The sequence below is a fragment of the Letharia columbiana genome (genome assembly GCF_014066305.1).
Source record: "Letharia columbiana isolate WasteWater2 chromosome Unknown Sc0000025_s0, whole genome shotgun sequence".
NCBI classification, from domain to species: Eukaryota; Fungi; Ascomycota; class Lecanoromycetes; order Lecanorales; family Parmeliaceae; genus Letharia; species Letharia columbiana.
The window spans coordinates 237,695-262,752 of NW_023501067.1; the positions used below are offsets into that span (position 1 = coordinate 237,695).

At 52.3% G+C, this 25,058-nt stretch overlaps 10 protein-coding genes across 10 annotated transcripts; 4 read left to right on the plus strand and 6 right to left on the minus strand.

Moving 5' to 3' along the window:
* Positions 1-607: 607 nt before the first annotated feature.
* HO173_007557 (uncharacterized protein) lies at positions 608-2,533 on the minus strand (the record flags this gene model as incomplete). The annotated part of the gene is made up of 2 exons (XM_037309459.1): positions 608-2,320; positions 2,372-2,533. 2 exons carry the CDS (start codon positions 2,531-2,533, stop codon positions 608-610), a joined length of 1,875 nt encoding a protein of 624 aa, XP_037163538.1.
* Positions 2,534-3,140: 607 nt separating this feature from the next.
* Positions 3,141-5,088, minus strand: HO173_007558 (uncharacterized protein; the record flags this gene model as incomplete). The annotated part of the gene is made up of 3 exons (XM_037309460.1): positions 3,141-4,182; positions 4,330-4,667; positions 4,720-5,088. The coding sequence occupies 3 exons, from the start codon at positions 5,086-5,088 to the stop codon at positions 3,141-3,143; spliced, it is 1,749 nt and encodes a 582-aa protein (XP_037163539.1).
* Positions 5,089-7,327: 2,239 nt separating this feature from the next.
* Positions 7,328-8,038, minus strand: HO173_007559 (uncharacterized protein; the record flags this gene model as incomplete). The annotated part of the gene is made up of 2 exons (XM_037309461.1): positions 7,328-7,824; positions 7,969-8,038. The coding sequence occupies 2 exons, from the start codon at positions 8,036-8,038 to the stop codon at positions 7,328-7,330; spliced, it is 567 nt and encodes a 188-aa protein (XP_037163540.1).
* Positions 8,039-10,076: 2,038 nt separating this feature from the next.
* On the minus strand, positions 10,077-12,431 carry HO173_007560 (uncharacterized protein; the record flags this gene model as incomplete). The annotated part of the gene is made up of 4 exons (XM_037309462.1): positions 10,077-11,312; positions 11,359-11,841; positions 11,888-11,921; positions 11,971-12,431. The coding sequence occupies 4 exons, from the start codon at positions 12,429-12,431 to the stop codon at positions 10,077-10,079; spliced, it is 2,214 nt and encodes a 737-aa protein (XP_037163541.1).
* Positions 12,432-12,688: 257 nt separating this feature from the next.
* HO173_007561 (uncharacterized protein) lies at positions 12,689-14,706 on the plus strand (the record flags this gene model as incomplete). Its single annotated transcript, XM_037309463.1, has 6 exons — positions 12,689-12,710; positions 12,876-13,030; positions 13,089-13,495; positions 13,548-14,110; positions 14,163-14,461; positions 14,521-14,706. The coding sequence occupies 6 exons, from the start codon at positions 12,689-12,691 to the stop codon at positions 14,704-14,706; spliced, it is 1,632 nt and encodes a 543-aa protein (XP_037163542.1).
* Positions 14,707-15,762: 1,056 nt separating this feature from the next.
* Positions 15,763-17,448, plus strand: HO173_007562 (uncharacterized protein; the record flags this gene model as incomplete). The annotated part of the gene is made up of 3 exons (XM_037309464.1): positions 15,763-15,986; positions 16,039-16,496; positions 16,544-17,448. The coding sequence occupies 3 exons, from the start codon at positions 15,763-15,765 to the stop codon at positions 17,446-17,448; spliced, it is 1,587 nt and encodes a 528-aa protein (XP_037163543.1).
* Positions 17,449-17,936: 488 nt separating this feature from the next.
* On the plus strand, positions 17,937-18,371 carry HO173_007563 (uncharacterized protein; the record flags this gene model as incomplete). Its single annotated transcript, XM_037309465.1, has 1 exon — positions 17,937-18,371. The coding sequence occupies one exon, from the start codon at positions 17,937-17,939 to the stop codon at positions 18,369-18,371; it is 435 nt and encodes a 144-aa protein (XP_037163544.1).
* A 68-nt stretch (positions 18,372-18,439) lies between these two features.
* On the plus strand, positions 18,440-19,101 carry HO173_007564 (uncharacterized protein; the record flags this gene model as incomplete). The annotated part of the gene is made up of 4 exons (XM_037309466.1): positions 18,440-18,532; positions 18,586-18,701; positions 18,755-18,863; positions 18,925-19,101. The coding sequence occupies 4 exons, from the start codon at positions 18,440-18,442 to the stop codon at positions 19,099-19,101; spliced, it is 495 nt and encodes a 164-aa protein (XP_037163545.1).
* Positions 19,102-19,859: 758 nt separating this feature from the next.
* HO173_007565 (uncharacterized protein) lies at positions 19,860-21,716 on the minus strand (the record flags this gene model as incomplete). Its single annotated transcript, XM_037309467.1, has 1 exon — positions 19,860-21,716. The coding sequence occupies one exon, from the start codon at positions 21,714-21,716 to the stop codon at positions 19,860-19,862; it is 1,857 nt and encodes a 618-aa protein (XP_037163546.1).
* A 551-nt stretch (positions 21,717-22,267) lies between these two features.
* On the minus strand, positions 22,268-24,704 carry HO173_007566 (uncharacterized protein; the record flags this gene model as incomplete). The annotated part of the gene is made up of 4 exons (XM_037309468.1): positions 22,268-22,996; positions 23,053-23,065; positions 23,115-23,193; positions 24,698-24,704. 4 exons carry the CDS (start codon positions 24,702-24,704, stop codon positions 22,268-22,270), a joined length of 828 nt encoding a protein of 275 aa, XP_037163547.1.
* Positions 24,705-25,058: the final 354 nt, after the last annotated feature.

A 25,058-nucleotide genomic window follows, 5' to 3' on the forward strand; every position in this document is an offset into this window, starting at 1 on the left:
TGAAAGTATTTAGACCCTGCCAAATGCCAAACAACGGGTAGCAAGTCTCGATAGGATCCAATTTCCAGGATACCAAATACTTCCAACCGTCATAAGGCAGAGATTAACAACCCACGTTCGGATTCGTTTCTTCGAATGTTGTTGGAACGTACCAAGCCGGTGTATGATTCGTCACAAAGATTGATGATGTTGCTATCTCAAAGGCAAAGCCACGGATGGAAGCCGCAGAAGTCTGCTTCCTTCATTCATATACACAGCAATGGCCTGTCCTTGTAGAGTGCGCTTTCCATTCCGTGAGGTCGTCGAACCGTTTCCCACACTCGCACGGAGCCATTCTTGATGGGTATGCAGCCCGTTCTTGAGGCGGATCGTGGGCAGGATGCCGGTGTTTCTCGGATGATACTCTGGATTGTTACCAGTGCAATAGGTCGCTCTTTCCGTATGTAGGGTTCCGAGGTGTGTGCTGTTGTCACGTTATAAGAGGACAAGCCGAAATCTTAAATAGATACAGACTCATGTAGCCTTGTTTAATGCCCATTTTGTGGTCAAAAGCCGGCCAAGTAATGTGGATGACTGAGAACGCATGTTTCAGAATTTGTACTGGGCATCATTCTTCAAGAATACTAGCCGCAACAAAGCCTTTGAGCGCTTCATCCCCTGTAGCAGCTACGTCTGTAATCTTTCCAACCTCATCCGCGCCTCCTCCTTTCTGCTTGGGTGCACAGCCTCTGCCTGCCTTGCACTGTAGATCCTCTATACCCGGTGCCATATGCATCCAGACCTCCTTTTCTCCATCTAACCCTCCATATCTCTTCAATCTTCGCCGTAATTTGGGGGAAACTCGAGCCCGAACCTCATGAGGTAATTTTAAGCGGACCGCCATCCATTTCTCATCAGGCCTGTGTTCGGTAGGTAGCTCGTCGACGCAGGGTAATTCAAGCAGCTTCTCGTTTTCGAGACAACGATGAAATGGTGCGACAGGGGTAGGCATGACATGGTCTAAGAATTCAAGGGAAGCATTGATGTTTACATCGATAGCTCGACGAGGGTTGATCGTCTGTTTCAAAACCATTGACGCGATATGTGGGTAGAGAATAGCGAAATCCGTCTGGGAGATGTGGACAGTACCACGGACGGTCAAAAGCCAGGCTAAAGACCCATGCATCTTGGCCTCATCACAGACACGAGTAGCAGCGCTGAAATTGTCGCTCCAGTACATGAATGCTTCTGAGTTTATTCCAAGAAGCGGGGCGTTGATGCGATGTCTCGGCTCTGACTCTGGCGGAGTAAGAGCAATACCCCATATGTCATACATGATCCCTTGACCAACCCATTGAAAGCGATCAGCATGGCGGAGGACCTCGACAGTCGTGGCAGCTCCAAAAGAATGGCCAATCATGGTGACCTGGGCGATGTTAACCTTCCCCTTCCAAGAGTCCCAGTCTACACCGTCGAGCCCACGAGACGATGCCCCAATTCCATCAGCGTTTCGTAGATTTCGCTCGGCAACCGTGGACCCTTTGCCCGCAACAATAGCCTTGACAATGTCGTATGACTCTTCGATCTCAACGAGACGCATCTCAATTTGGGCAGACCGAAGTTCCTTGTCTACGCCCTGTTCATTGCTTGGCCTAGTATCCATTGGATTTTGTTTTGGAAATATGAAATCGACAACGTCCCAGTGGCGCTTCGTCTCTTTCTCCCAGTGATCAACATGACCATTGGTCTCCCTTTCTTTCCGACTGCCTTTCCCTTCTGATGGATGATTGATAAACGTTCGTGCTCCACTACCATCTCTGTGCTCCACCGCGCAGACGACGAATCCATAGCTAGCAAATTCTCCACAAACGCTACTGTATGCCGTCCTTGAGCCACCCATACCGTGACTGAACAAGACCAGTGGAAATATCGGCTCCTCTGGCTGGCCTTTGGGGTGCTCGCCCTTCTCGTTCTTGACTTTGAAACCGCCCTCAGTGGCATTCTTCTCTGGCGGCCAGTGGTTCGCAAGCTTTGCATTTCTGAACGCCGGTAACTTCGTGAACCATGTAGTCACGAAAAACCACATTATTGTCAACCATTGCGGTAATCCAGCAAAAGCAGCGTACCCTTTTGACATTTCTGACCTTGGATGAGGTAGCCAAACTTCTCTTGACCAGTGCTTGTGGCCTCCAGGGTCTTTGCCATTGCCGGACCCTATGGCCGAGGGGTAGTAGAGGGAGACGAGGACTGTCTCAAGCTGCAGTATATGCCGACCGTGGCGTGTAATATGGGAGAAAGGGCGAGGTGAGGTTGCAGGAATCTCGATGTCCATGAATCCGACCTAGCATGCCAGTAAGCTCTAGCCGTCAAGAGAAAGGCCATGTATACGCACGCCATATGGGCCAGAGTACTTTGGAAGGGTGCCATGAAAAGGTACCTTGTCTCGTAGACTTCGCGGAGGTCGAGATTTGGGGCTTTGGGAAGGAGGAACATTATGAGGGCCTGCCCATGAGCCGTTCTCGTGATTGCCGTAGATCCACTGTGAGAGTGGCATGTTGACACTATGGCTTGACTAACCGACTACATGAAGCGCATTGCACCAACTGAATGAAAAGTTGTAGGCCGTACACAGCGGTCAAAGGCGTGATGTCATTTCTCGCGGGCTGCGCACTCAGATGTGGAGCGGCGACAGAAGCGGCGCAGAGGTTGCGAGGGGGGTGTGGAGTTCATATTGAATTAAAAAGTCTAGAGAGCGTCTCAAGGTGACTAACAGGGATCCCATAGGAGTGAGGCTTGAGCTTGAGGGCAAAGGGTAGGTAGCAGTAGGCTCGCTTGGATCCAGTGCCTGGAAGCAGGCGGCTCGCCCTCCCCTGGAAACCTTGGGAGTCGGACGACATTCCGGGTGGCAGTCCATTCGCCATTGGCATGAGATGAGCAGTACTGGATGCCATTTTGGCCGAGGGGATGCCAGAGCGGAAATTTCGCAATTCCTGACTGAGGCGAAAAGAGACGGACATGCAAGTGTTTGAAGTGATCGACGTCGCTCTATTTCAATGTCTTCTGCTCTCTATCTTCTAAAATATTATTGATGTCCAACATCAATTGGCTTTGCTTTTCGGATTCCTTGTGATCATTGAATTACGCTATGTATAATATTTGGGCTATCTAGACCTAGATCTGTGGACCTCGAGGGCAGCCCTCTCATCTGTAGTCATCTCGCTCTCCGCCTTTCTAATTCGAACGAATCCGATCATGATGACCAGAGCCAGAACTGAGCAGGCAAACTGGTACCAGAAGACCGATTGGTAGCTCCGCTTCAGTCCCACATCCCTTGTCCCAGTCTGAATCACATCCGCAAAAGCGAGGAGAAACGCAATGCCCAGGTACAGAAGGCTATTGATCAGTGCTCCTGCAAGCCCTTGACGGCTCTGTGAAAGACTGGTCGTGATGAATATGTTAGCGACGTTGTAGATGATGTCGATTCCCATAGTAGCACAGATCATAGCAGGAAAAATGAACGCCCAGTAATTGGCGCCTTCCGGTGCCAGGGCGAAAAGGAGAGAGTTTCCAACCCATGCCCCTCCACCAATCAGCATCAGCACGGTGCCAGGGAGTAGATGCAAGATATAACCTCCAACAATGGAGATCATACAACCTCCAGCACACATCGGAACATACCATGCTGCCACCTGTAAGGGAGAAGCTCCCATGATGTCTTGCATATAGAGCGTAGCATAAAGAAGGAAGATCCCCAGCACACCGTCCGAAAAGAACAAAGCCACGAATAAGGCTGAGAGATATGGTACTTGAAAAAGATCGAAAGGTAGCAGCGGATTTGCGGCCACCCATCCTTCAATGTAGAAGGAGATGCCAATGAGCAAGGCACCCACAGTAAGGGTGACATAGATGTATTGCGTCCTCCACCCATCTGGCGCATGGGAAGCGTCAGTGATGGCAAAGATTACCAGGATCAGGCCTGACACAATGAAGATGGAGCCAAGCCAGTCCATTTGAACGCCCATAGCCTTCCGCTCTTCAATGTCGTTTGGTATCGCAAATATCGCTGCCACAATCGTAGTGGAGACTAACATGGCTCCTATCCAGAAGTACCATCCAAATTGAAGAAAACTGCCAGTCACGCCAGCGATAAAAACACCGGCAAAGAATCCCAGTGGCGCCGCGCCGCCGTAAATGCTGAAGACCCTGGATTATGATTTCAAGGTCAGTCTTGCTTGTTTGAGAGGGTATAGGGAGGTTTGGAACACGTCTAGAGAGTCAACACTCCCAGGACATGTCTCGACACTCAAGATTTGGTTCAGAAGAGGCAATGCGGTTTCCAAAGATACGTACAGATTCTTTCGGGGTCCAGGTCTGTACGTGCTTCCGATCAACATCACACCCGACGGAAGAAAAGCAGCAGGGCCTAATCCTTGAAGCGCTCGACAAAAATCCAGCATCAAATCGGTTTGAGCGAAACCCGCTATGATAGTCCAGATTGTAAACCAGACCAAGCCAAAGAGATAGACCGGGTATCCACCATACATGTCTGCCAGACGGCCGAAGGGGAGGAAGAAGGCGGCAGAGACCAGGGCAAAGGCACTCGCAGGCCAGACGGCAGAAGCTTGCGGTATGGAGAGGTCCTTGATCAAGGTTGGTAGGATTACGTTGAAACCAGAGACGAAGTATTCCTAGTCTATGTTAGAACTCACCCTTGAAGAGCGTGGCTGCTACGAAACGCACCGACATGAACTGCGAGGCTATAACAGAGTAGCAGAAGGCAAGCTCAGCTCCAGAAGACTTGAATTTAGCAGGTCGTTCCCTCCCCAGACGCTCAATGGGTGCTCGATCTGAATCCAGGGCTTCTTCATCTCCTGGTATTGCGATCTCTGCACTCTGGCTTTGTGACAGGCCTCGCGTAGGCTCTGCAGGCTGTATGTATGGTCCTTCACGCTTGATCTTTTTCCCTTCATTGATATCCTCTGAAGGCTGATCCGCGCTTGTTCTCAAGGTAGGCTCATTGATAATTTTCTCCTGCTCGATACCCGAATTGTTGTGTATTTGATCTGCATCTGTCATTGGCCCACCACCTCCCTGCTCGAATCTAGACATGTCTTTAGCCCCGAGCTCTCTTCACAGCTCAGCATTGGAAGACAAGTATGAGCCGCAGGTCGTTCTACCAGAGGAGAGAGGTGTGTACGCTCGAGGAGGGTAGGCCGGCCAGGATGTCGTATGGTGGATCGTCGTGGGAAGGCCATGACTATATGTTCCGAGTCGGAAAGCTTCTGAAGTTAGGTCGTCATACAAAGTTTTTTTTTTCTGTTTGCGTGCGGCCGTTAGATATTCTATGACTCGCCTGACAAATCGCTTTGTACTAGCGTATTCAGAATCCTTGAAAAGTCTTGGCATTGGGTCCTGTCACGTCCTCCACACACTTTTGTAGCATAGACATCAAAGCAATGATGTTAATTGACACAGCTATCGTACTATGTACGGTAAGTCTTGAAGTGATTACATAGAAATTCCACTAGATTGTTTGATAGGTTTTTCAGCCTCTTACCTCTATTCACGGAGTTCGGCACACAAAACGCCAAGACTGCTGCGCCAAGATCTCGGATAACGCCCCAACCGAGCCGAAGGGTACCTAAGGTACTTAGATCTACTTCCGAGAGTAGGTACCTTAGGGTCAGGCTACTAGCGCTGTCCATGACTCTGTGTGCCGACCTGTATTCGATTACAGGTGCTGCCAGGCCCTCGCCATGGTGATTGCATAGATCCCGTTGACCCCCCCTCTCCTCTTGCAAGTTTCCTTCAACATTCCCTTCCAATCAGTCCATCGCCCCCTTATCGGCCTCGCTCGCTTGAAGGCCGGCTCCTCCTTGCCCTTCTAGCACCTCGGGACAGCCAATGGCTGTACGAACGCTCCTCCGGGTCCCCCTCAGCCCCATTGCTGAAGTTACTGTAAAGGATCACGCCTACTTCCACGCGTATCCTAGAATTCTCGCCCTTCACAGTTTTCATCTCCATACATCTCCGAGCTCCTCGAGCTGGCTGCTCCTTCCACCTTTCTCGAGGCATGAAATCAAGACGGGAATTAGGGATTTGGTTGAGGAGCAAATTTGAAGAATTGCTATCGAGAAGTACACGACTCTGGCCTCGAGACGTGGATCTCGTTCTTTGCTGAGCATCATGCAGGATGCAGTATTGTCGATGCCTGATGCCGATCTTGGTTCGAAGATCTGGGTCGCTGCAGCTGAGGCCTTTCGACGGGACGTCCACATCTGCGAGGGGCGCAGTGGCGATGAAATTGTATGGGTGCCGCGCCCAAATACAAGGCTCCAGCGGCTAGAGGCTGCACGGACCGGTACTGTTAAGAGTCTGGAGGCAAGGGGGTGAGCTATGCGTGCTGGAGAGATTGCAGCTGATGGCCAACCAGCCTTTTGGGTAGAATTAAACCGGCTTTCGCCGTCTTGGTTCGCGTTGGCTTTTCTCAGACTCCTTCACAACAAAAATAGCCAATTTGTTACTATCTACTCCCTTTGCACCTACATTTTGCAAGGCCTGCAGATCTGAACCCCATTGACTGCTATCAACCTCCGAGCAAGGCAGGTCGGCCTGGTCGAGGGCAGCTTGCAGCATCTAACCTCCGTGTTCCCACGGTTCGCAATGATAACGACAAGTTATAACTCAAGGTCCAAGCAGCGTTCCGAGCGGTAGACTCGCACACTACGATCTGGTCGAGATACATGATCTGATGGCCTCGCCGCTTGAAGAGTCTTTCCATATGCCCCCCGAGATGAACCTGTCACAGCCGGTATGGCAAATTTCGACCCTGAGCGGCTTGATGCAACACCTCGAGAGTAATGATTGTCAGGGCGGGCGCGCTACTTTTCGAAAGATCGTGGAATATATCAAGCACAAGCTTGGAAAGGTGGGATTGGCGCAGCCGCTTTTATTGAAGTAGTGTGACGGCTCAATGAACAGCATCCACCTACCTACTGCCACTCCATTTTCTTCTAGTCTGGTAGAACTCAATAACAATACTCCAAGGCTCGTAGGGTAGACGTTAAAGTGCAACTGGTAGCAAATTACCTTCAACATATACTAGGTTCTGTCGGAATTTGCTTGCCCTGAGAGGAACGAGGTAAAATCAGGGTGGTGAAAGATAGCCTTCAGTAGAATTTTCCTGTCGGCTGTATGGTTTGGGGTTTCTCTTCCGCATACACAGGGTCTCAGAAGTCTCCCGAAAAATATCGCTTCATTCCCCAAGGCCCCAGCCCCAGCCAGCTGAGGCACAGCTTCGGATTCCAAATCTTGCGAAACCGCTTCGGCCGAGTCAATACTCCCCTGCTCAGCACTTGTGGGTCACGAGGTTCATCAAGTGGGACGGCAGCTCAGGGAATTGGCCCGACATGAATCTTCTTTTGATTTCCTCCTCATCATCGCCAGGATCCAGGTCCGGGAAGGGTTCGTGACCCTGCAATATGTAGTACAGTGCAAAGCCGAGAGCGAAAATATCGGTCTTTCGATACGAGTAGTCGTCGTCGGTTCGAGGCATACAGGATTTGGTGTTTTCCCTAGAAAGGCCATCTCTGTCGACAGTGCCGTCCAGACGGAGAAGCTGTCCTTGGAAGTCGCAAAGCTTGATGGTCAAACTCTCGTCTAGGTGGAGATTATTGACACTTATATCGCAGTGGTAGACACTGGCCTCGTGTGTTGCGCTGACAGCTTTCGTGGCTTGACATGCCCACGCGAGTTTCTGTTTCCCTGTCGCTGTGGGATTTTCGAGAAATTGGGCTATGGATCCGTGCAGTGCACGTTCAAGTAGAATTCCGTCATCTCTCTGGCCTTTGGAACGAATAATATGCTTGTGAGGTCCAATCTTTGTAAGGATTTACGCTTCAAGGTCGAGAGTCGCAAGTGCTCCGTGGTCGCCGGGGGTTGTGGGGAAATTCAAGGCAGTGGTCTTGTCCACGATCCCTATAAAGCTACCCGTGCCAGATTCCAGCAACTCAATGACGCCTTTGGGTTTGTAGAAGACTGTATAGGTCTCTGAAGCCATTCTGTAGATGTCCTTATGTACGAATCTGCAAAGCTGAGGTCAGGCAAGGGGAGATCGAGAGATACAGTATGCAGGGACTTTGACATTCATTGGCAGGAATGCTTTTTCCCAGCGATAGCCTCACATAAGCTTCGTCGGGCTTGTTGCCTAGACTTAGCTACTTCACGTCTAAAAGTGACGCATAGCCACTAGTCGACCTTCCCCGCTTCTACACACTTGAGGAAACGAGCAATGGGGTGAAAGACACAGCTCTGGCCGAGAGCGGGCGATTTGGACGCGTCTATGAGATCAGGCAAATCGTCAAGCTTGTATATGGTCGTTCGAATACACCTTTGTAATCGCATATGGAGCGTTTGTGGCGCATTTGAGATTAATATATGGGTCGATTCGAAGTTTCTTAAAGCGAACGCAAGAGCGGAGCCAAGGTCGAGCGAAGAAATGCAGACGAGCACTAGATACCAGACAGCTGAAGAAAGGAAAAGGCGGCATTCGGGAAGGTAGTCTAAGGGCGGAGGCACCGAAGTGACACGCCCGACTGGAGCTTCGTCGTGACCAAAAAGGACCAGGTAGCTGTCTATTCAGCAAGTCTGTATGCGCGATATCATTGAATGTACACAATATTCCCTTTTGGCTGGTGGGCTTTGCTGACTTCATGTAGCCACGGAGACATCCAGAGGTCAGCTTTAGTGCAATAATTGACGAACTCCGAGAAGATAATGTTCGACTGGTTCGGGAGCTGAGTGACTGGTAAGAACAGGCGACCGCAGAACTCAAACACAGGCAGCGCGCTGAAGAAGAAGCAATTCAGCTTGGAATCGGTAACGAAAGTCTCAAAAGGAAGGTTCGGAACAGTAAAAAAGCTGCGGATCATCTCAACCCGCGGCTCAAAACGATCATGCATTTGCTGCAGGAGGTAGATAAAATTATGCCTCAGGAGTGCAGCGAGATGCTTTATCGCGACACGTCCTCGAAAGATCCCAGTGAAGGAATGGTCCATAATTATACTCCATAGCCTCCAAATTTCGCTTCTTTCCACTGTTGCGACAGGATGCGCGTTGCATAGTCTGTGGCATGTAAACCAGTCTCACTTATTGAAGTTTCTGCGATGCTAGCCTGGTCGTTCCAGAAAGGATCCCGTCAATATGCCGGTCTCTTGTCTCGGTGTCATAGTGTGTCGGCGAGGGCCTCCGTGTACGCTGGGAGACATAATTGAGGGCCTCGAGGCGGAGCCGAAGGCGGCGTGATGCCGATTGGCTTTGAGATACTGGGTATTAGTTCACCGCTCCTTGAGGACATTTGGCAATTGCAAACAAATTCCGGTACTGCTATCTCTCGACATTCTCCTCGTGTAATGCTAAGAAACCGCTCAATCTTCTCCTGCGTACTACTCTGCGGCCCCCGTTTCCAGTCGTCCCGAAAACGGTAACTGAAAAGGTCCTCTCTGCTTTCCTTTCCTACTCCTCCTCCTTGATTGTGGGTCACTAATATCTGTGGCTGAAGGTCTAGCGATGGGATCTTACAAGGCTGTTGACGCTTTATGGGTAAGTGCTGGGGGTGGAGGAGGTAGTGATCTTCGTTGACGTCGATGCTGCAGTAGAGATGCAGATGAGGATGAAGTTTGGGGTCAGTTCTTCGATGGTTGTTCCAACCATGCTTCTATAGCGGCGAGAGTTGGTCGAGGATTGTGGATGATGCAGCCTATGCAGACTTTGTTGCCCGTGAACGTGCGTCATGTGCCTGTATTTCGACTTGGTCCGTCACAGGATCATTTGTCGAAAAGATTGGTTGCTGAGAGCATACTTGGACCCATTACAAGACTCGGTACATGCACAGACGGAGGAGTATGCTGTTGAGCATATCACCGAGGGAGATCTCTGGAGTCCTTCTGCATAAAGAAGGGCTTAGGTGCTTTCTCGGGAGAGGTCAGGACGACCCCGTGTTGTGGTTAAGGTTGGATATCCCGTATGTCTATGAGCCGCGAAGTGTAGCGAGCCGAATCATGTAGCACGGCAGTAATAGGCCTCAAGAGTTACCAGCGTCACCAGTCGCAGCGATACAACGGATTCCAGTCCATTGGAGTCCAATTCAAGTCATTCAAATCAACATCCAGCGCAGCCTGTCCGGGCATGTTATGTTGCGGGCTCGACTCCGACCCTACATAGCCTTGATCTCCCATGCCATAAAGCAGACTGTGGCAACCAGAGTCCACTGGCATCGACATTGAAAAGTCAGTATTCATGCCGAAAACATCGTTGGGCTGTTTTATACAAGGATCATGTGCATCTTCCGTCGTTTGCGCCACTTTTCGTTTAATGTCAGACACAATTCGTGGTGGCACTAGCGGCTTTCCCGATTGTCTGAACACTAGTTCGCGCGCTTCCCAAGCCTGGAGGATTATTTTAGTAAAAATCTTGAAGAGCGGATTGTCGTCTTGTCCCAGAAACATGAATCGGGCCTCGTAGTTGTCGCTCATAATTTCCCAAGTCCGTTCAGCGTGGTCGCTGACAGGCCGCATTCTCAGGTCTTGAACAATATGAATGTATGCGGGAAATGGAAAGTGGAAGTGAACAAACCAAAGGTACCCTGTGGTATTGGGTGAACTCATGAGATTCGTATCGCACTCAAGCATGCTCAGTGCATGGGAAATGGCAGCGTCGCGTTGCACGTCCGTCTGCTGCACAGACGACCTCGGAAATCTTGAATAATGTTCAAGGAGACGGTTTTTAGCGAGGTAACCGCGCGCCGTCCAGATCGTCATGAAATGGAGTGGGTTCTCAGGATTGCAGAACTTGAGATGATTGTCCTCGATCGTCTTCTCCAGCGCGACCAGCTTGCCACCTTCTGGAACGTGGCCGCCCTGGACGTCCTTGGCAACCGCCTTCAAAGCCGGACTGACAAAGTCGAGATGGAACGCGCTGTGACGGACGAACTCGCCCATCTCGCTGCGCACGACGGCGAAAAGGGCCTCGCTAGATTTCTCCTGAACCGCTGGTGGATCTTTCATCTCTGGTTGGAGATCAAAATCATTGAGGTTGAGAGGAGTCCTGCAGTCCCAGGTAGGAACTAGCATCGCGGTCTTGTAGTCGGCCAGCTCGCAAATGCGAGTGTCGAAGAGTATGAGAGACCACCAAAGTCTTCGGCGCATTTCAGCCTCGAGAGCGGGGCATTTGGCATAGGCCGACTCGTTGTGAAGCCCCATGCGTTGCGCAATGCGGATCGCAACACCGAGCATGGAAGACAGGGACTGGGGATCTGTAGCGGGTCTGACCGAGATCTGATAGTATTAGGCCAGCATGAAGATGGCAGCCTGACAGACTCACAAGGTATAGATATAACGCGGTCAAGCAGTCACGATCGCCGGAGCGTAGAAACCCACAATTCAGTAGAGCTTGCTGACAGCCGGACTGATACCTCGTCAGAAGACGTTCCCTTGGCGTACCGAACATGGTACGGCATTCGTCCTCGCCGAGACTCAGAATGGACACGCAATAGATACTGAACATGAGCGCCGCCAAGGTGGGCTTGATGCTGGCCACGTTGCTGGCGGCGTCTATGATGCGTGCTTGCAGGGTGGGAGTGTGTGTGACTTTGAGCAGCGGATTGACGTTGTCGATATAGATCTGCCAGAGCCTAAAGATCTGGACTAGTTCCGGGTGCAGGGTAAAGACATCGACGGCTGTCTCACGCGAGCCGAACAGGAGATGGTCGTTATTGTGATACAGTTCATTCCAGGCGTCCTTGACCATAGCCTCACGCACATCATCGGGCGAGGAATCGCTGCTATCATCGTCGGGATTTCGAGACTAATCTCCAATTGTCAGTGCGGCTTGGACACATAGGCGAACGTACCTGTGCCCTTTGATTCATGGCGTGCCAGAATTTCCTGGAAGAAAGTTATTGGTCATCTTGTTTCTTGGAGAGCAGGCGCGTACTTGGCCTCGTATACAGTTTCGGACTTGACTGCCATCGAAGGAGACGACGACTGATCTGCGCCCGCAGTAGCTACTAGCTGCTCATCGTCTTGGGAGTCATAGCCGCGACCCTCGATGTCTGTGTTGAGCGATTTCTTCTCTGTGGTCGAGTATTCCTTATGGAGCGGCTCAAATTTGATGTTACTGTGGCGGAGCAAGCTCTCGTAGTAGCGGAGGCGGTCCAGCAGCTCTCGCTCGGGAAACCTGCGGCGACGCTGGCGGAGGACTAGCGTCGCGGCGGGTACGCACTGCGCGTGGGACCTGATACAGTTGGCACAGGGGAATTTGCGGTCACATTTCACCTTTCGCTGTTGACACAACACGCAAGCAAGCACCCGCTGCGGCTTCGCAGCTTGTGAGAAGGGACGATCCGTGGCCGCGAGAGACGTGGCCGGGTTGCTTCGCTCTGGCGTTGACATCATTGTCGACGCCGGCTGCTGCGGCAAATGATGAGAGTAATACTTTAATCAGTATAAGTCGGAAGTTTTGAACGTTGAAAGGCCTGTCAAGTTGCCAGGGACACCAGCGCAGAGATGAAGAGACCCAGTCAGTCACTGACCCATTTTAAATCTGCGGGCCGATGCCAAGACCAAGCTTGATCCGCCCCGTCGGGCTTTTCTACTGCCCCGACAGCTAAAATCAAAACCCTCCTTGCTCGGGTTGTTACTACATGCCCGTCATGCGATTCACAGGCTTGTTCGGTATATCTAAACTCCTAATGTTTTGAAAAAAGAAATCGGTCCCGGATCGAGAGCGATGGCTATAAGAGCAAAGCTCGCCGCTGGTCCAGCGTTCCATGGCCAGACAGATTTTGGGCAGCAACTTCTTCATTGTTCCCGCTGTGTGATTGATTATGTCTTCTGCAGATTCCCTGCAATCCGCGCAACGTGCGCCAAAGGCGCCTCGGCCCTTCGATGAAGACGACGAGTATGGAGATGCGGAAAAGAACTTCCAGCCAAGATCCCCCAGGTTCTGGATGATCATCATCGGCATGTACGCGTCGATTTTTCTCGTCGCGTTGGTGAGTTTCGTTGGGATTGAATTCTGCAGCGCTGGGCTCACACTCACGGCCCCAACAGGATCGAATGATCATCGCTACCGCCATCCCCGGCATCACCAACGAGTTCCATTCGATCGAGGATATCGGCTGGTATGGCAGCGCCTACATGTTGACTGCCGCCATTTTCAATCCGCTTTTTGGCCGCATCTACCAGCTCTATTCGACCAAATGGGTGTTCCTCGTCTCCATCCTCGTCTTCGAGGTCGGCTCCGCTCTCTGCGGCGCCGCCCCTAGCTCCGCAGCTTTCATCGTCGGACGCGCCATCGCTGGCATCGGCGCTGCTGGCATCTTTTGCGGCGGCATAATGATCATCGTTCCGCTCGTTCCCCTTCGCAGGCGGCCTATATTCACCTCCTTTTTCGGTATGGCTTTTGGTGTCTCGTCGGTGCTCGGCCCTCTGATCGGCGGCACATTTACCGACAACCGGTAAGTCGACGCCCTGCGCCGGGAAAGCATCTTGTACTGACTTTTCTCTTAGGAGCCTGACGTGGAGATGGTGTTTCTACATCAACCTGCCCATCGGTGGCTTCACCTTCGTCGCCATACTCCTGTTTCTCCACCTCAAACCTCCACCGCGCGAGAAGCTCACCGTCCTGGACCAGCTCAAGCGTCTCGACCCCTTTGGACTTTTATTCCTCATTCCATCCATGGTGTGCCTCATCTTGGCTCTCCAGTGGGGCAATACCACCTATCCCTGGTCGGCACCCCGAATCATCGGCCTTCTCGTCACCTTTGCCGTCTTGCTCGTCGCTTTCCTGGCCGTCGAGGTCCTGACACCAGAGACCGCCATGGCTCCGACCCGAGTCATCCTGAACCGTTCCGTCGGTGGCAGTATGCTTTTCATGTTCCTCCTCTCCGGTGGAATGATGGTCGTCGTCTACTACCTAACCATTTGGTTCCAGGCGGCCCAAGGCCAGTCGGCCATGGAAGCAGGAATCCGCACCATCCCTCTGGTCTTGTCTCTGGTCGTCATGGGCATCGTGGGCGCCATCTCCACTGAGAGCGTCGGATACTACGTTCCCGCCATGCTGCTTTCTCCTTGTCTTCTGCGCCGTCGGCGGCGGCATGCTTTCGACCCTTACACCGAGCGCAGGCAGCAGCCACTGGATTGGCTACCAAGTCATCTACGGCTGCGGCATCGGCTGCGGCTTCCAGACCTCCAACCTGGCGCCTCAAACCGTCCTGCCGCGTGCCGACGTCCCTCTCGGCATGGCCCTAATGTTCTTCATGCAGCAGCTCGGCGGCTCCGTCTTCCTCTCCGTTGGTCAAAACATCTTCTCCAGCCAGCTCGTTGATAGCATTTCTAGCATAGCGGGCCTCAACACTGAGGCTATCGTTAACGCTGGCGCGACGGCTTACCGTAGCATGGTGCCGCTGGGCGACCTCAACACCGTCATAAACGCATACAGCTACGCTTTGACTAGAGTCTTCATCCTAACCGCTGCCCTTAGCGCCTGCATGATTCTGGGCGCTGGGATTGTGGAGTGGAAGAGCATCAAGGAAAAAAGAGCCACCCCTCCAAGACTGACGAGGGCAATGAGGGAGGCAAAAGCGAAGCCAATGAGGAAGGCAAGAGCGAGGCCAATGAGGAAAACAAGAGCGAAGCCAAGAACGAGAGCGCCCTGGGTACGGACTGACACTGTGGTCCAAATGAGGCAATGCTGTGCAGCGACATTTTAGAGGAAATGATTGAGTAATAGAAGACCTGGCTGTTACGGGCCCAGCCTAACATGGTTTCCGGGACCTTGGCATCACGTGACCATGTGAAAGCAGGCCATCCAAGTACCGCTGGGAAGGCTACCTCAGTGGACTCATGTAGTAGAGGCTACTAAGCAAGCTCGAAGTCCTTATTTATAACACTTCCAGCAGGAATGAAGAACCCATGGCTGTGGACGTTCGTTGGATTGGGGGCACAAGGAGCTGTAGTTGAAGAGGCTGCCCGGCGGCTGTGACATCTTAGGACAGAGGTCTCAATGCAAAGGAAACGGCGACTGAGCAGTTGTTTCACAACCCGTGTAAAGATCATGTTACTGGGCATATTTCTTGGATGGCTGTGAACAGCGATTCGAGCGTGTGAAACATCCTGACGAGCGAGAGAGTAGATTGGCTATCCGTCGCATTCCAACAATTTCATCAGAAGCTCAACAGCTACAATGCCAACCTGTCCAACGCCTTCATGCGATTACTCTCAGACGAAATAATGTTAACGCGGGAAGCTCTCGGCTGAAACATGTTTCAAGAACGTCTCGGAAATTCTGTTTTGCTGCGTAAACACATCATTTTGGCGAGATGGGGGCTGGAAATAAGGTAGCCAGATTGTGGACTTAGTGCCTTAGTTAGCCCACTTCCGGACGGTCTAAGCCGGGAAGCTAGGGACGGAAGGAGGGCGGGTGAAGTCATTTATTGGATCAGCTTGGCCTTCGCCTTCAGTCACATCGGCGGCACCAGCGGCGAATCACATCGACTGGGGGGCAAGCATAGCCCAGCGTGTCAAAAAATCCTATCTCAACACTTCCTTCCACCTTTTGTCTTAATACTCCGTATATGTATATGTATTCACCACCTGCCCAACTCTCTTCTTTTCCTACTGAAATCCTAGACTGCTCTCTTCTGCCTACCACCATTCCTTGACTTCATTCCATCCACCTAAATTGAGGCATTTGCGGGAGTCCCTGCAGCCTCGCAGCACCGTCATGCCTTCCCCGTCACCTAAAGTCCTTCTGGCACTCTCAGTCTTGACAATTCTCCTGTCTTTGGTCACTGATGTCACCGCGTCGCTTTTCACTTCGCACAAGAGATCTCCAAAGGTCCTGGGCTTCGACTTCAAGAAAGAAGTCACTCGCAATTCGCCACTTCCCAAACGCCTACGCAAGCGTCAAAAGACAGTAACAGCGAACATCGACAATGCGGAGATCGCGTAAGTGCTGCCTACTTCACAGAGTCAAAGTACTAGCTGACAGTGTATACAGGTACCTCATTAACATGACCGTCGGCACACCGGGCCAACCTTTCAGCGTACAACTCGATACGGGTAGCAGTGACATATGGATACCATCGGTCGAATCCAACGCTTGTCAAGAAGATGAGCAAGCCTGCCAACAGCTTGGTCAATACGACTCAACGCGCTCAACGAGCTATGTCGATGTTGGCCAAGGTGCATTTCAGATCCAGTACCAAGACAACAGCGCAGTCACTGGTGATTATATCAATGAGACTTTGGCAATAGGGAATACTGTGATCAAGGATATGACCATGGGGCTTGCCATGCAGGCCACTAGGCCATTTGGCATCATGGGTATTGGCTATGATGCCGACGAATCGATCTCAGCCATGAGCCCAACAGACGTCTACCCGAACATTGTGGCCCAGATGAAGGCTCAAGGGTTCATCAGCACTTTGGCCTACAGTCTGTGGCTCAATGATCTTAGTACGTACCTTCGATCCAAAGACTGCAACCTTGCTGACGAAATTCAGACTCCTTGACTGGATCAATCCTGTTCGGAGGCGTTGACACTGCCAAATACCACGGCAACCTGGTCGTACTTCCCGTGCAAGCAACCAACGGCTCATACACCGACTTCACGGTGGCTTTGTCGTCTGTATCTGTGTTGGATTGTTCAGGGGCGGTCCAGTTCTCCCAGACCAATTTGGATCTGCCGGTTATCTTGGACAGCGGGACTACTGACGCGTATCTTCCTGATAGCGTCGTCAACCCGATTCTCGGTGGTGTCGGTGTCATAAATGACAAAGATTATGGCACCATTGTGCCTTGCGACCTAGCAAATTCGCCAGCAACCTTAAGCTTTGGCTTTGGTGGGAATAATGGCCTGACGATCTCAGTCGGTCTGGGTGAATTTGTTACACCGATTTTCAACGAAGATGGTGTGCAACCTACATTCAGAGATGGGGCAGGGACTATCTGCTCATGGGGGTTGATGTCATCCGGCACGGGGCCCATACTTTTTGGGGATGCTTTCCTTCGGTCAGCGTATGTGGTCTATGACTTGACCAACAATCAGATCGGAATGGCCCAGACCAATTTCAACACTACGGATACCAACGTTGTAGAGATTTCCGGAAGCTCCATTCCTGGCGCGTCCATAACCGCCTCAGCCGTCACGGCGAGTCAAACCTTTAGCGGCATTCCTCAAGAGACCGACGCGCAAACCAAGACAGGAAGCACGCAAGCTACCGCTGCGCATGGCTCGCCGACTTTCAATCTCTGTGTCTCGGGGACCGGAAAAGCGAACGCGGCTCAAGGGAAGAAGGGAGCCGCCTTTGCCGTCGGACCACCAAGGATTGAGGTGACGACCGTCGTTACAGGCCTCGTCCTGCTGTTGTCCTTAGCCTTTGGTAGTTCGGTGGTCTTGTTGCGATGATAGCGTTCTCTGTAGCGTTTGACGGCATTACGATCAGCATGCTCACAGCGTTCGATTTTGGTGCGTAAAATAGATCCCGGACCTCAATTAAATAGATCCAATAGTCGATAGGACAACGAGAATTCGCGTCTTCGATTGGCTCTCTGCCATCGCTCTGCTCCAGGCACTTGTCGAAGAACTGATCTGCATTTCTCTTGGAACGTGGCTGCTAACAGTCTTTACTTCGCAGTCGCCACGCATGTCCAACCCTCCGACCCCTGAAGGCCTCGAGCGCTCCTGCCGACCTTCTCGGACGGCAGTGTCTTCGCTACTGTCGGCAACCGGAAACTCACGAGCCATGCCTTTCCTCACCGGAACCCACCCTACCTCTCCACCATCCCTTTCTCCCTCACACCACACCCGCTCCTAGGAAAACCCCATCCTAGGAACAACACCCTCCATCCTACCATTCTTGGACACCACATCACCCCTTAGCTCCCCGCACCACCATGCCACTCCTCACCCCCCTCCTCCTCGCCGCCTTAGCCGCCGCCACCGCTCCCCCTCGCCCCCCCGCGCGCGTCCCCGCGCCCCTCGTCGACGACGGCACCATCCTCAACTTCGCCCCGACCCTCGCGTTCCCGCAGCGCGCCCTCTACGCCGGCGCCCTGGCCCGCTTCACCGGGCCGCCGGGTTCGCGGATTCCCGTACGTTCCGCGCGAAACGTGCGGGCGGTGTGCTTCGGGGAGCGGAGCCACGTCGCCGTGTTGGGTTCGGCGCTGCGGGCGGCCGGGGTGGAGGCGACGGGGGGTTGGAGTACTCTACGGGGTTCCCGTACGCGGACGTGGGGTCGTTTGTCGGTCTCGCGGGCGTGGTTGAGGGGGTGGGGCGTTTCGGCGTGGGTTTTTGAAGGAGGGAATGCCGGAGATGGGGGGTCTCGTTGACGAGGTGTAGGTACCTCGGCGCTCTGGCGTCGATCGAGGATCCGGATTACCGGACCGCGGTCGCCTCGATGCTGGGGGTCGAGGCCCGCCAGTCTTCGTACGTCCGGGCGGGGCTTGGGGAGGCGCCGTTTCCCAATGCTTTCGATACCCCGCTCGACTTTGTGGGTCTGGGCTTGTGGCCACCGGAGACGGAGACTGATGCCTGTCATCGTAGAATGAGGTCCACACACTTGCTCTGCCTTTCATCAAGAACTTCAACAGCGGCCCGGTGAAATTGCCTTTTACGGCTTTCCCCACTTTGACGCCGCAGTGCACGCCGTATTACTATGAGTGAGAAAGGACTGCTCTGGTCAATATACTTCTTGGTGCTGATAGGATGTCAGGGCTGGTCTATCCTCTGTCACCTTTTCCGGTGCATTCAGCAATGCGGAGCAGCTTGGAGTCACCCAAGACACGACCGTCTACGCCGTCTTCATCTCCGGCCTCCTAAAGGTTCGGACTCTCTCCCAAAAGCGAAGTCTCGCGGACCTGGCAGTGGCTGACCACCGCTCAGCTGCCCGTCCCCGTACGGATAGCGAATAATGACAGCGACTATGTGGTCGATGAAATCCCAGTTGGCGTCTCAGGCCAGGTATATGTCGTGTTATCAGATTCCTGCGTCGATCCCTCGGACGAGAACATTGTTGCAGGCCCCGCCATCCTGGAGGCGAGTGTTGTCTCCGTGCACTAACTCTCGAGGAGCTTGCGCTGATGCAGTCTAGGTGTACCCTATGGGTATGGTTCCTTCCGTGCCTCATCCGGGGTGCCCAGCAGAGCCTTCTACCTTGCTAGAATGACAGAATTTGTAAGGGGCATCGCTGGAGATGGATGAAAAGACGAGAGCGTTGAGGAGACTGGGGAGATGGGCACTGCGTATTAGGTCTTTTATGCTTTGGACCAAGACAATTTGAATCACGGTGCGGAGACTCACAGAGTGCGTCTATTTTGAAGGGATTGTATGCTTGCAACAGCAGGAGATGACTAAGCACGGAGGAAATGTCGAATCCTTACCTTCATCCCTCACCTTCTTTCATGCGATTCGAAGCTCTTCTGGGAGTTTCTGTTCGTGGTTTCGTTCACACTGCTGTGGGTGACGCTGCCGAATGGCAATCTTTTTGCTCGCCACTAATGGAGAGGAGATCGTTTCCTATGAAAGCTTGCTTATGATACAAAACGTGTTGCGTGGATGACACGCTTGAGAGGCCAAAGTCCCTGCTGAAAAATCCTCAGAGCCAGCTCCTTAAAAGCATCGACTGCTGACAGCATGGCTCAGCTCTTCGCCCCTGAATGATATGTGCTGATGTAGGCCTAGACGCTCCGTTGGAAAGTTCCCGCTGTTGCTGCTGTATCCTGTCCCTTCGGAATGCGATTATCTTAGTTCTCGATTGAAGAAACCGTGCTGATGTAGAAGACCTGGAACCGTAACCAAACCGTGACCGCCTCGCTCCCTCAAGCACCGAATGCACGATCCAAGGCGCTTTCAAAGCTCGCGTGCTGCCTCTCCTGCGACGTCAACCCAATCTCCCGCTCGATCGCCTTCTCGAAATCCATCTTGCGCGCCACGACGACCGGAGGGAACCCTGCGCCGCGCGGACCGGTCTTCCAGATCGACCGGAGCGTCCGACCCAACTCCGCGAGCCACTTACCCTTGGACATGCCGCCACGGGCCGGCAGCTGAGTCGCCGCTGCCATGATGCGGGCCTCGCGGAGTAAGGAGATGTATCGGTGCTCGTGGGTTGTCATGGGTCGGTTGGCGTTTTGGAGGCGGGCGTTTATGTCCTTTTCGCGCTGGGTCAGCAGGGTCCAGTAGTCGAGGGGGTCCATGGAACCTGGGGGTGGGACGCTGAGGGCCTCGCTGGTGGGCGCTTGGGCCATGGACGGAGGTAGTTGTGTTCGCGCCGTCATCTGAGGAATGGGCTGGATCATCTGATTGGGCAACGCGCCATGGCGGGGTCGTTGGGTATGGGTGGCCCAGAGGTCTGGGTTAGGTACGTACGGTACCTGGTCAGGGAAAGAATGAAAAGATGCTGCCTGAGGTCGAGACTGGAGGGGACCGAGCTGGCCTTGGAATGGACTTGGAGGTCCACCGTACATGCCCTGACTGGACCGGTTCAGAGTTCCGTAAGCAGGAACGGTTGGTGGAGCTGAGAAGGGATCAGCACCGTAAACGCCGCGCGCCTGGTTCGATGGGTACTGGGGACCTTTGAATTGAGAAGGCGTGTTTGTGCGGCTGAGATCATTGACAGGGTAGGCCGTGGTGTCGTAGAGGGACGAAGACGGGTATTTGCTGGTGGGATCGTGGCCGAGTGTCGCCATCTCCATCATACGATTAGTGCTGTCAGGGAATGGCGTCTCTTCAAGATTGTTGCGGCGCATGCGTCTTGGATTGGTACTGTTTCCTTTCGATCGGCCAGACGATGCAGCAGATGGATTGAGTGGTGACTGGGTGCTCTTGAATTGCGGTGGTGGAGTTATCCTTATGGAGTCCGAATGACCCTTCGTAGGGGTATCAGACAGATCACGAGAGCCATGGAAGAGGTACTGGGCCTTGATACTGTATGCAGAGGTGGGGTTTGGAGGAATCACTTGGCCGAATTGTATCGGGTTCGCTGGACTAGCTTTGGTGCTCTGGTAGAGCTCATCGGTTCGACGCTGCCGGGTGCCGGAGGTCGGTGACCAGACAAGTTCGTCGGACCCCATGGCGTTTCCCGGAACGAACGTTGGGATGGCGGGGAGGTCGAGCTTCTTCGGAAGAGATTCGGGCTTGCTTTTGACGCTCTTTGGTGGGTGCAGAGGGGGTTCTGAGGGTATATTTTCGGCTTTCTCCGGCATGATACCCAACGTGTGCTTACTAGATGGACCTCGAGCACTAGCATCGCTGGCCTGCTTCTTGTGCCCCGTACCATTATTCGCAATGTTCCTCGCGAGATTGTCCATCCCTTCCTTTGCGAGCTTCGTCCATGCCGACTCTTCGGGCAGAAATTCCCACTTCATACCCGGTGGACCTCTCATATCGCGGGTCGCGTACAGAAAGACCTGGACGTTTTCATTTGGGTGCGATGACTCCACGTCAGGTGCCTGAAGCTCTGGAATGACTGCGCGAGCGCGTGCGAAGAAGCTCTGCGAATAAGTGATTAGGGCGAGAAAGGCTGCGATGTCTTCCTCGTCCGTTTTGACGCTGGTGCGGATGTGTCTGTCAAAGAACTCGGCGCAGAAGGCCCGAAGCTCGAGCGTGGTTTTGATGCTTAGAGCGGGTCGATCGTAGGTGTCGGGGTCGAAGGGGTTTTTGTCATCTGAACGCTCCATGATGGCGGTCGTACAGTTTGTAAGGGTTGAAATAAAAGGAAATAGAAGGAAGTGTTTTGTCTTTGGACGGGTGGTTGATTTTGGAAGTGAGGTATTCGGAATTTGAAAAAGCCGAGATCTTTTGATCGTTGTGTTTACCTTCACTGCTCTGTGATGACGACTCTTCTCAGGAAAAATCCGTAAAAAATCGTCACTATCTTCTGGTACTGCGCCTGAACTCTACTACTTCTACAACTTCTCCCTTGCTAGTAAAAGAACGGTTCTCAAGGAAAAATTCGTGAAAATCGTCACTATTTTCTGGCAACCGTCGGACCTCTACGATTTGATTGAGGGTCCCGCCCTCTATCGCCAGGACTTTTGGAGAAAAGCCATCCCGATGGCAGCAAGAAAGTGCCGCGTCCGATAAAAGGCAAGGAGCTTTTCTAGCGATAGATACCAAATAAAGTCCCGGTCTCTGCAATACGAAGCCTCAATATGTGATCAAAGTGGTAGTGATCTAAACACAAGCAGCAGATTATTAGTCTGAGTCGATCCAGGAATCACCCAATGTCCTAGGAGAAGAAGTTCATTCGACTCAACAACCCCCGGATCCCCCGCTGCACTCGCGCCGTCCTCTTCCTTTTCTCTTTATCCTTCTTCTCGATCTTCGTTTCCACATACGCCGGTAACCTACCCCGCTGCTGACCCGTCCGCTCGTTAACCTGCGCTCCGTCCTCTCGATTCACATGCACAGAATGGTCTGCGTCAAGCGGTATGGACGGTTCGGCCTGCGCCACGTTCTGAGGTGGTAGAGGGCCAAGGATCTCCCACACGGGCCGCAGATTTGCTTTCCTGTAGTTCGAGCGGAAGACAGGATCGGTCTCGAAGCGCTTGCGATCTGCCCTTTTATAAAGAACGTTGCTGTGGAAGCAGTCGGGAATGCCATTTCCAAATGCCTCTGCTCCTTCGGCCTGTGCAAGGGCGCGGAAGTTTTCCATACGTAGCTTTGTTTCGTTGTACAGGTGGTGAAGTTTCGGACGATACCTTGCGTCTTCATTTTGGCAGCGGTTCATCAGGTTCCAGAGATCGGACGTGTAGACCAGGTCCAATCTTGGTCTGGTTTCAGGTTCGAAGCGGTTGAGTTTCGTGTCTAAGAATTTGAGGGTTTGGTAATGTAGACCGAGCAGATTTGTTCCATTCTGGATGGATTTTCCCAAAGAATAGACATCGCAATGCGGTCCTATGAGCTCGTGAGGGTGACGTCTTCTACGTTCTCTTTCCGGCGTCCTGTCTATCACTTCCTATGATCACCGTTAGTAGCGGGTATGATGTCTGGAAATGTCACCAAGACACTCACTGGTGGCATGTATCTGTCTCGACGTCAGCAAGGTATAGGCGATGTGGTTTCAATGTACTTACCCCTCAGTTCCTCCACTCGGTCTGGCGCTCTTGAAGTAACGAATTTCTGCCACGCTCACTCCCATGGTATGTGCCAATCCTGTTCATGTCAGTATCCAAGATTAGTAAGCTTGGGATATTTACCGAAATCTGCTAGCTTCACGCAGGGATAGAGTCGGTGCGTGTCTAGACCAGGCGCGGCAAGCAGTATGTTCTCCGGCTTTATATCCATATGGACAATGCCGTCCCATCCGCGCTTACGGGACGATGGATTGTTGGTCCCATAGCAGCAATAGCAGAGGGCGTTCGCCATGGAGTGGAAGACATGCCACAAAAACGCTTCCGGAAGGATGAGGCTATTCGCACTTTAGTCAATGATGACCACAACATAGAGGGACTAGGTGGAATAAATACCGTTGCGTATGATACCAAGCTATCAAATCCCAGAAATCTCCGTAGTCAGCATACTCATAACAAATCCTGTGCCTAGGTTCTGATTTGCTGATTTTCCCCATTTCGTTTCTCCAAAACTTCTCTCCAATGTAAGCCCATTCCACTACCTTCCAGAAAAGTGAGTAACGAAGCATCTCACAGCTCCCCAGGCACAGTCTACGCACATTTATTACATTTCTGCATCCCAGGTCATTCAGCCTCCGTGTCAAATGGGCCTCGGAACAGTAATCCTGGAGAGATACTGGGATCAGCATTCTCTCCAGAGAAAATCTGGGGACGTAGGAGTTCTTGCAACTCGAACGACAGTATAGAAAAGAAAGGAATAGTTTGAGACTTTACGTACCTTAAAGAAGTCATGGGGACGTGACTCCTGAGTGGCTATTCTGATAGGCTTTTTGACTTCAGGGATTGCTCTTTAGGGAGGGCATGGGCCACTCACCGGTCCGTTAGTTGCGAGTCTTCTCCCAAAGCATCACTGCAGCAAGTTCTTCTGTCAGAATCTATTCTCCATGCATGGCACCAATTTAAGTCACATCGTAGCGCCAAGGATGAACATTCGTTCTCTGGGAACGCATCATGTCATTGTGATAGTATCGATCAAGCAGAACTACTCTCTCTAACAGACATGTTAAGGAGGAACTCTCCAAATCATGCCGAGTGGGTCCTTGACCGCTCGAAGTGGTGGAGCATGCTGAACATGCCATTGGCGCTGCTGCCTTTGGCGACATACGAAATAGCCGTGCTTCAATAGTTAGGTGTCGCTGACCAAGCCCACGGACTGATATCTTACCCCCCTTTTTTTCGGATAAAGAATTGACGACCGCTCTGAAAGCACATTGCTGGCCTCGTGATGTTTGATGAACGCTAATCACTTCCGGGACCAGTGTCTTTCCCTGACCAACAATTGCGAGCATTGTGATTCCGTGATTGAGGCCGGACTGGAGACGGTATGCGTTGACATGTGGCTACACGTTAACAGTCAACAGACGAGATACTGGTCAGAGATGCCGGCTCATGGAATTTTGCCAGCCGAAGGAGAGTAATGCTCAAAGCTTCTTGCAATCAAGAGCGCCCAATAGCATATGCCTTGCCCCGGTGTAACACTTGCGTGTTCATTACGAGTACAGCTATGAGTGAAAGTCCACATTCACCTACCATGTTGCTGATCATGCCTTCCATGTGCTACTATTTAGCAGAAGGCAAGCTTGTTGATACGGAATAATCGAAGATGATAAGTATGGAGAAGGTGGGACTTAAAAGAAGGCTTTTTGATCGCTAACTATGGGTCTCGAATAGTATCTTTCTTCTCGCATGAGTCGTAAAATGTCTTAGAACACCTGGCTCATGACAACGGCACAAATGCTTTTAGCACCTATTATATGCCACACCCCTGACAACGCCCTGCTCGATCGCTCGATTACCGTCTTCCGCTCCCTCAAATGAAATTTCTCGTCAATGTGCGCTGCATGATGCTGCTATTATGACACGGAGAATAAGAGGCACAGCAATACG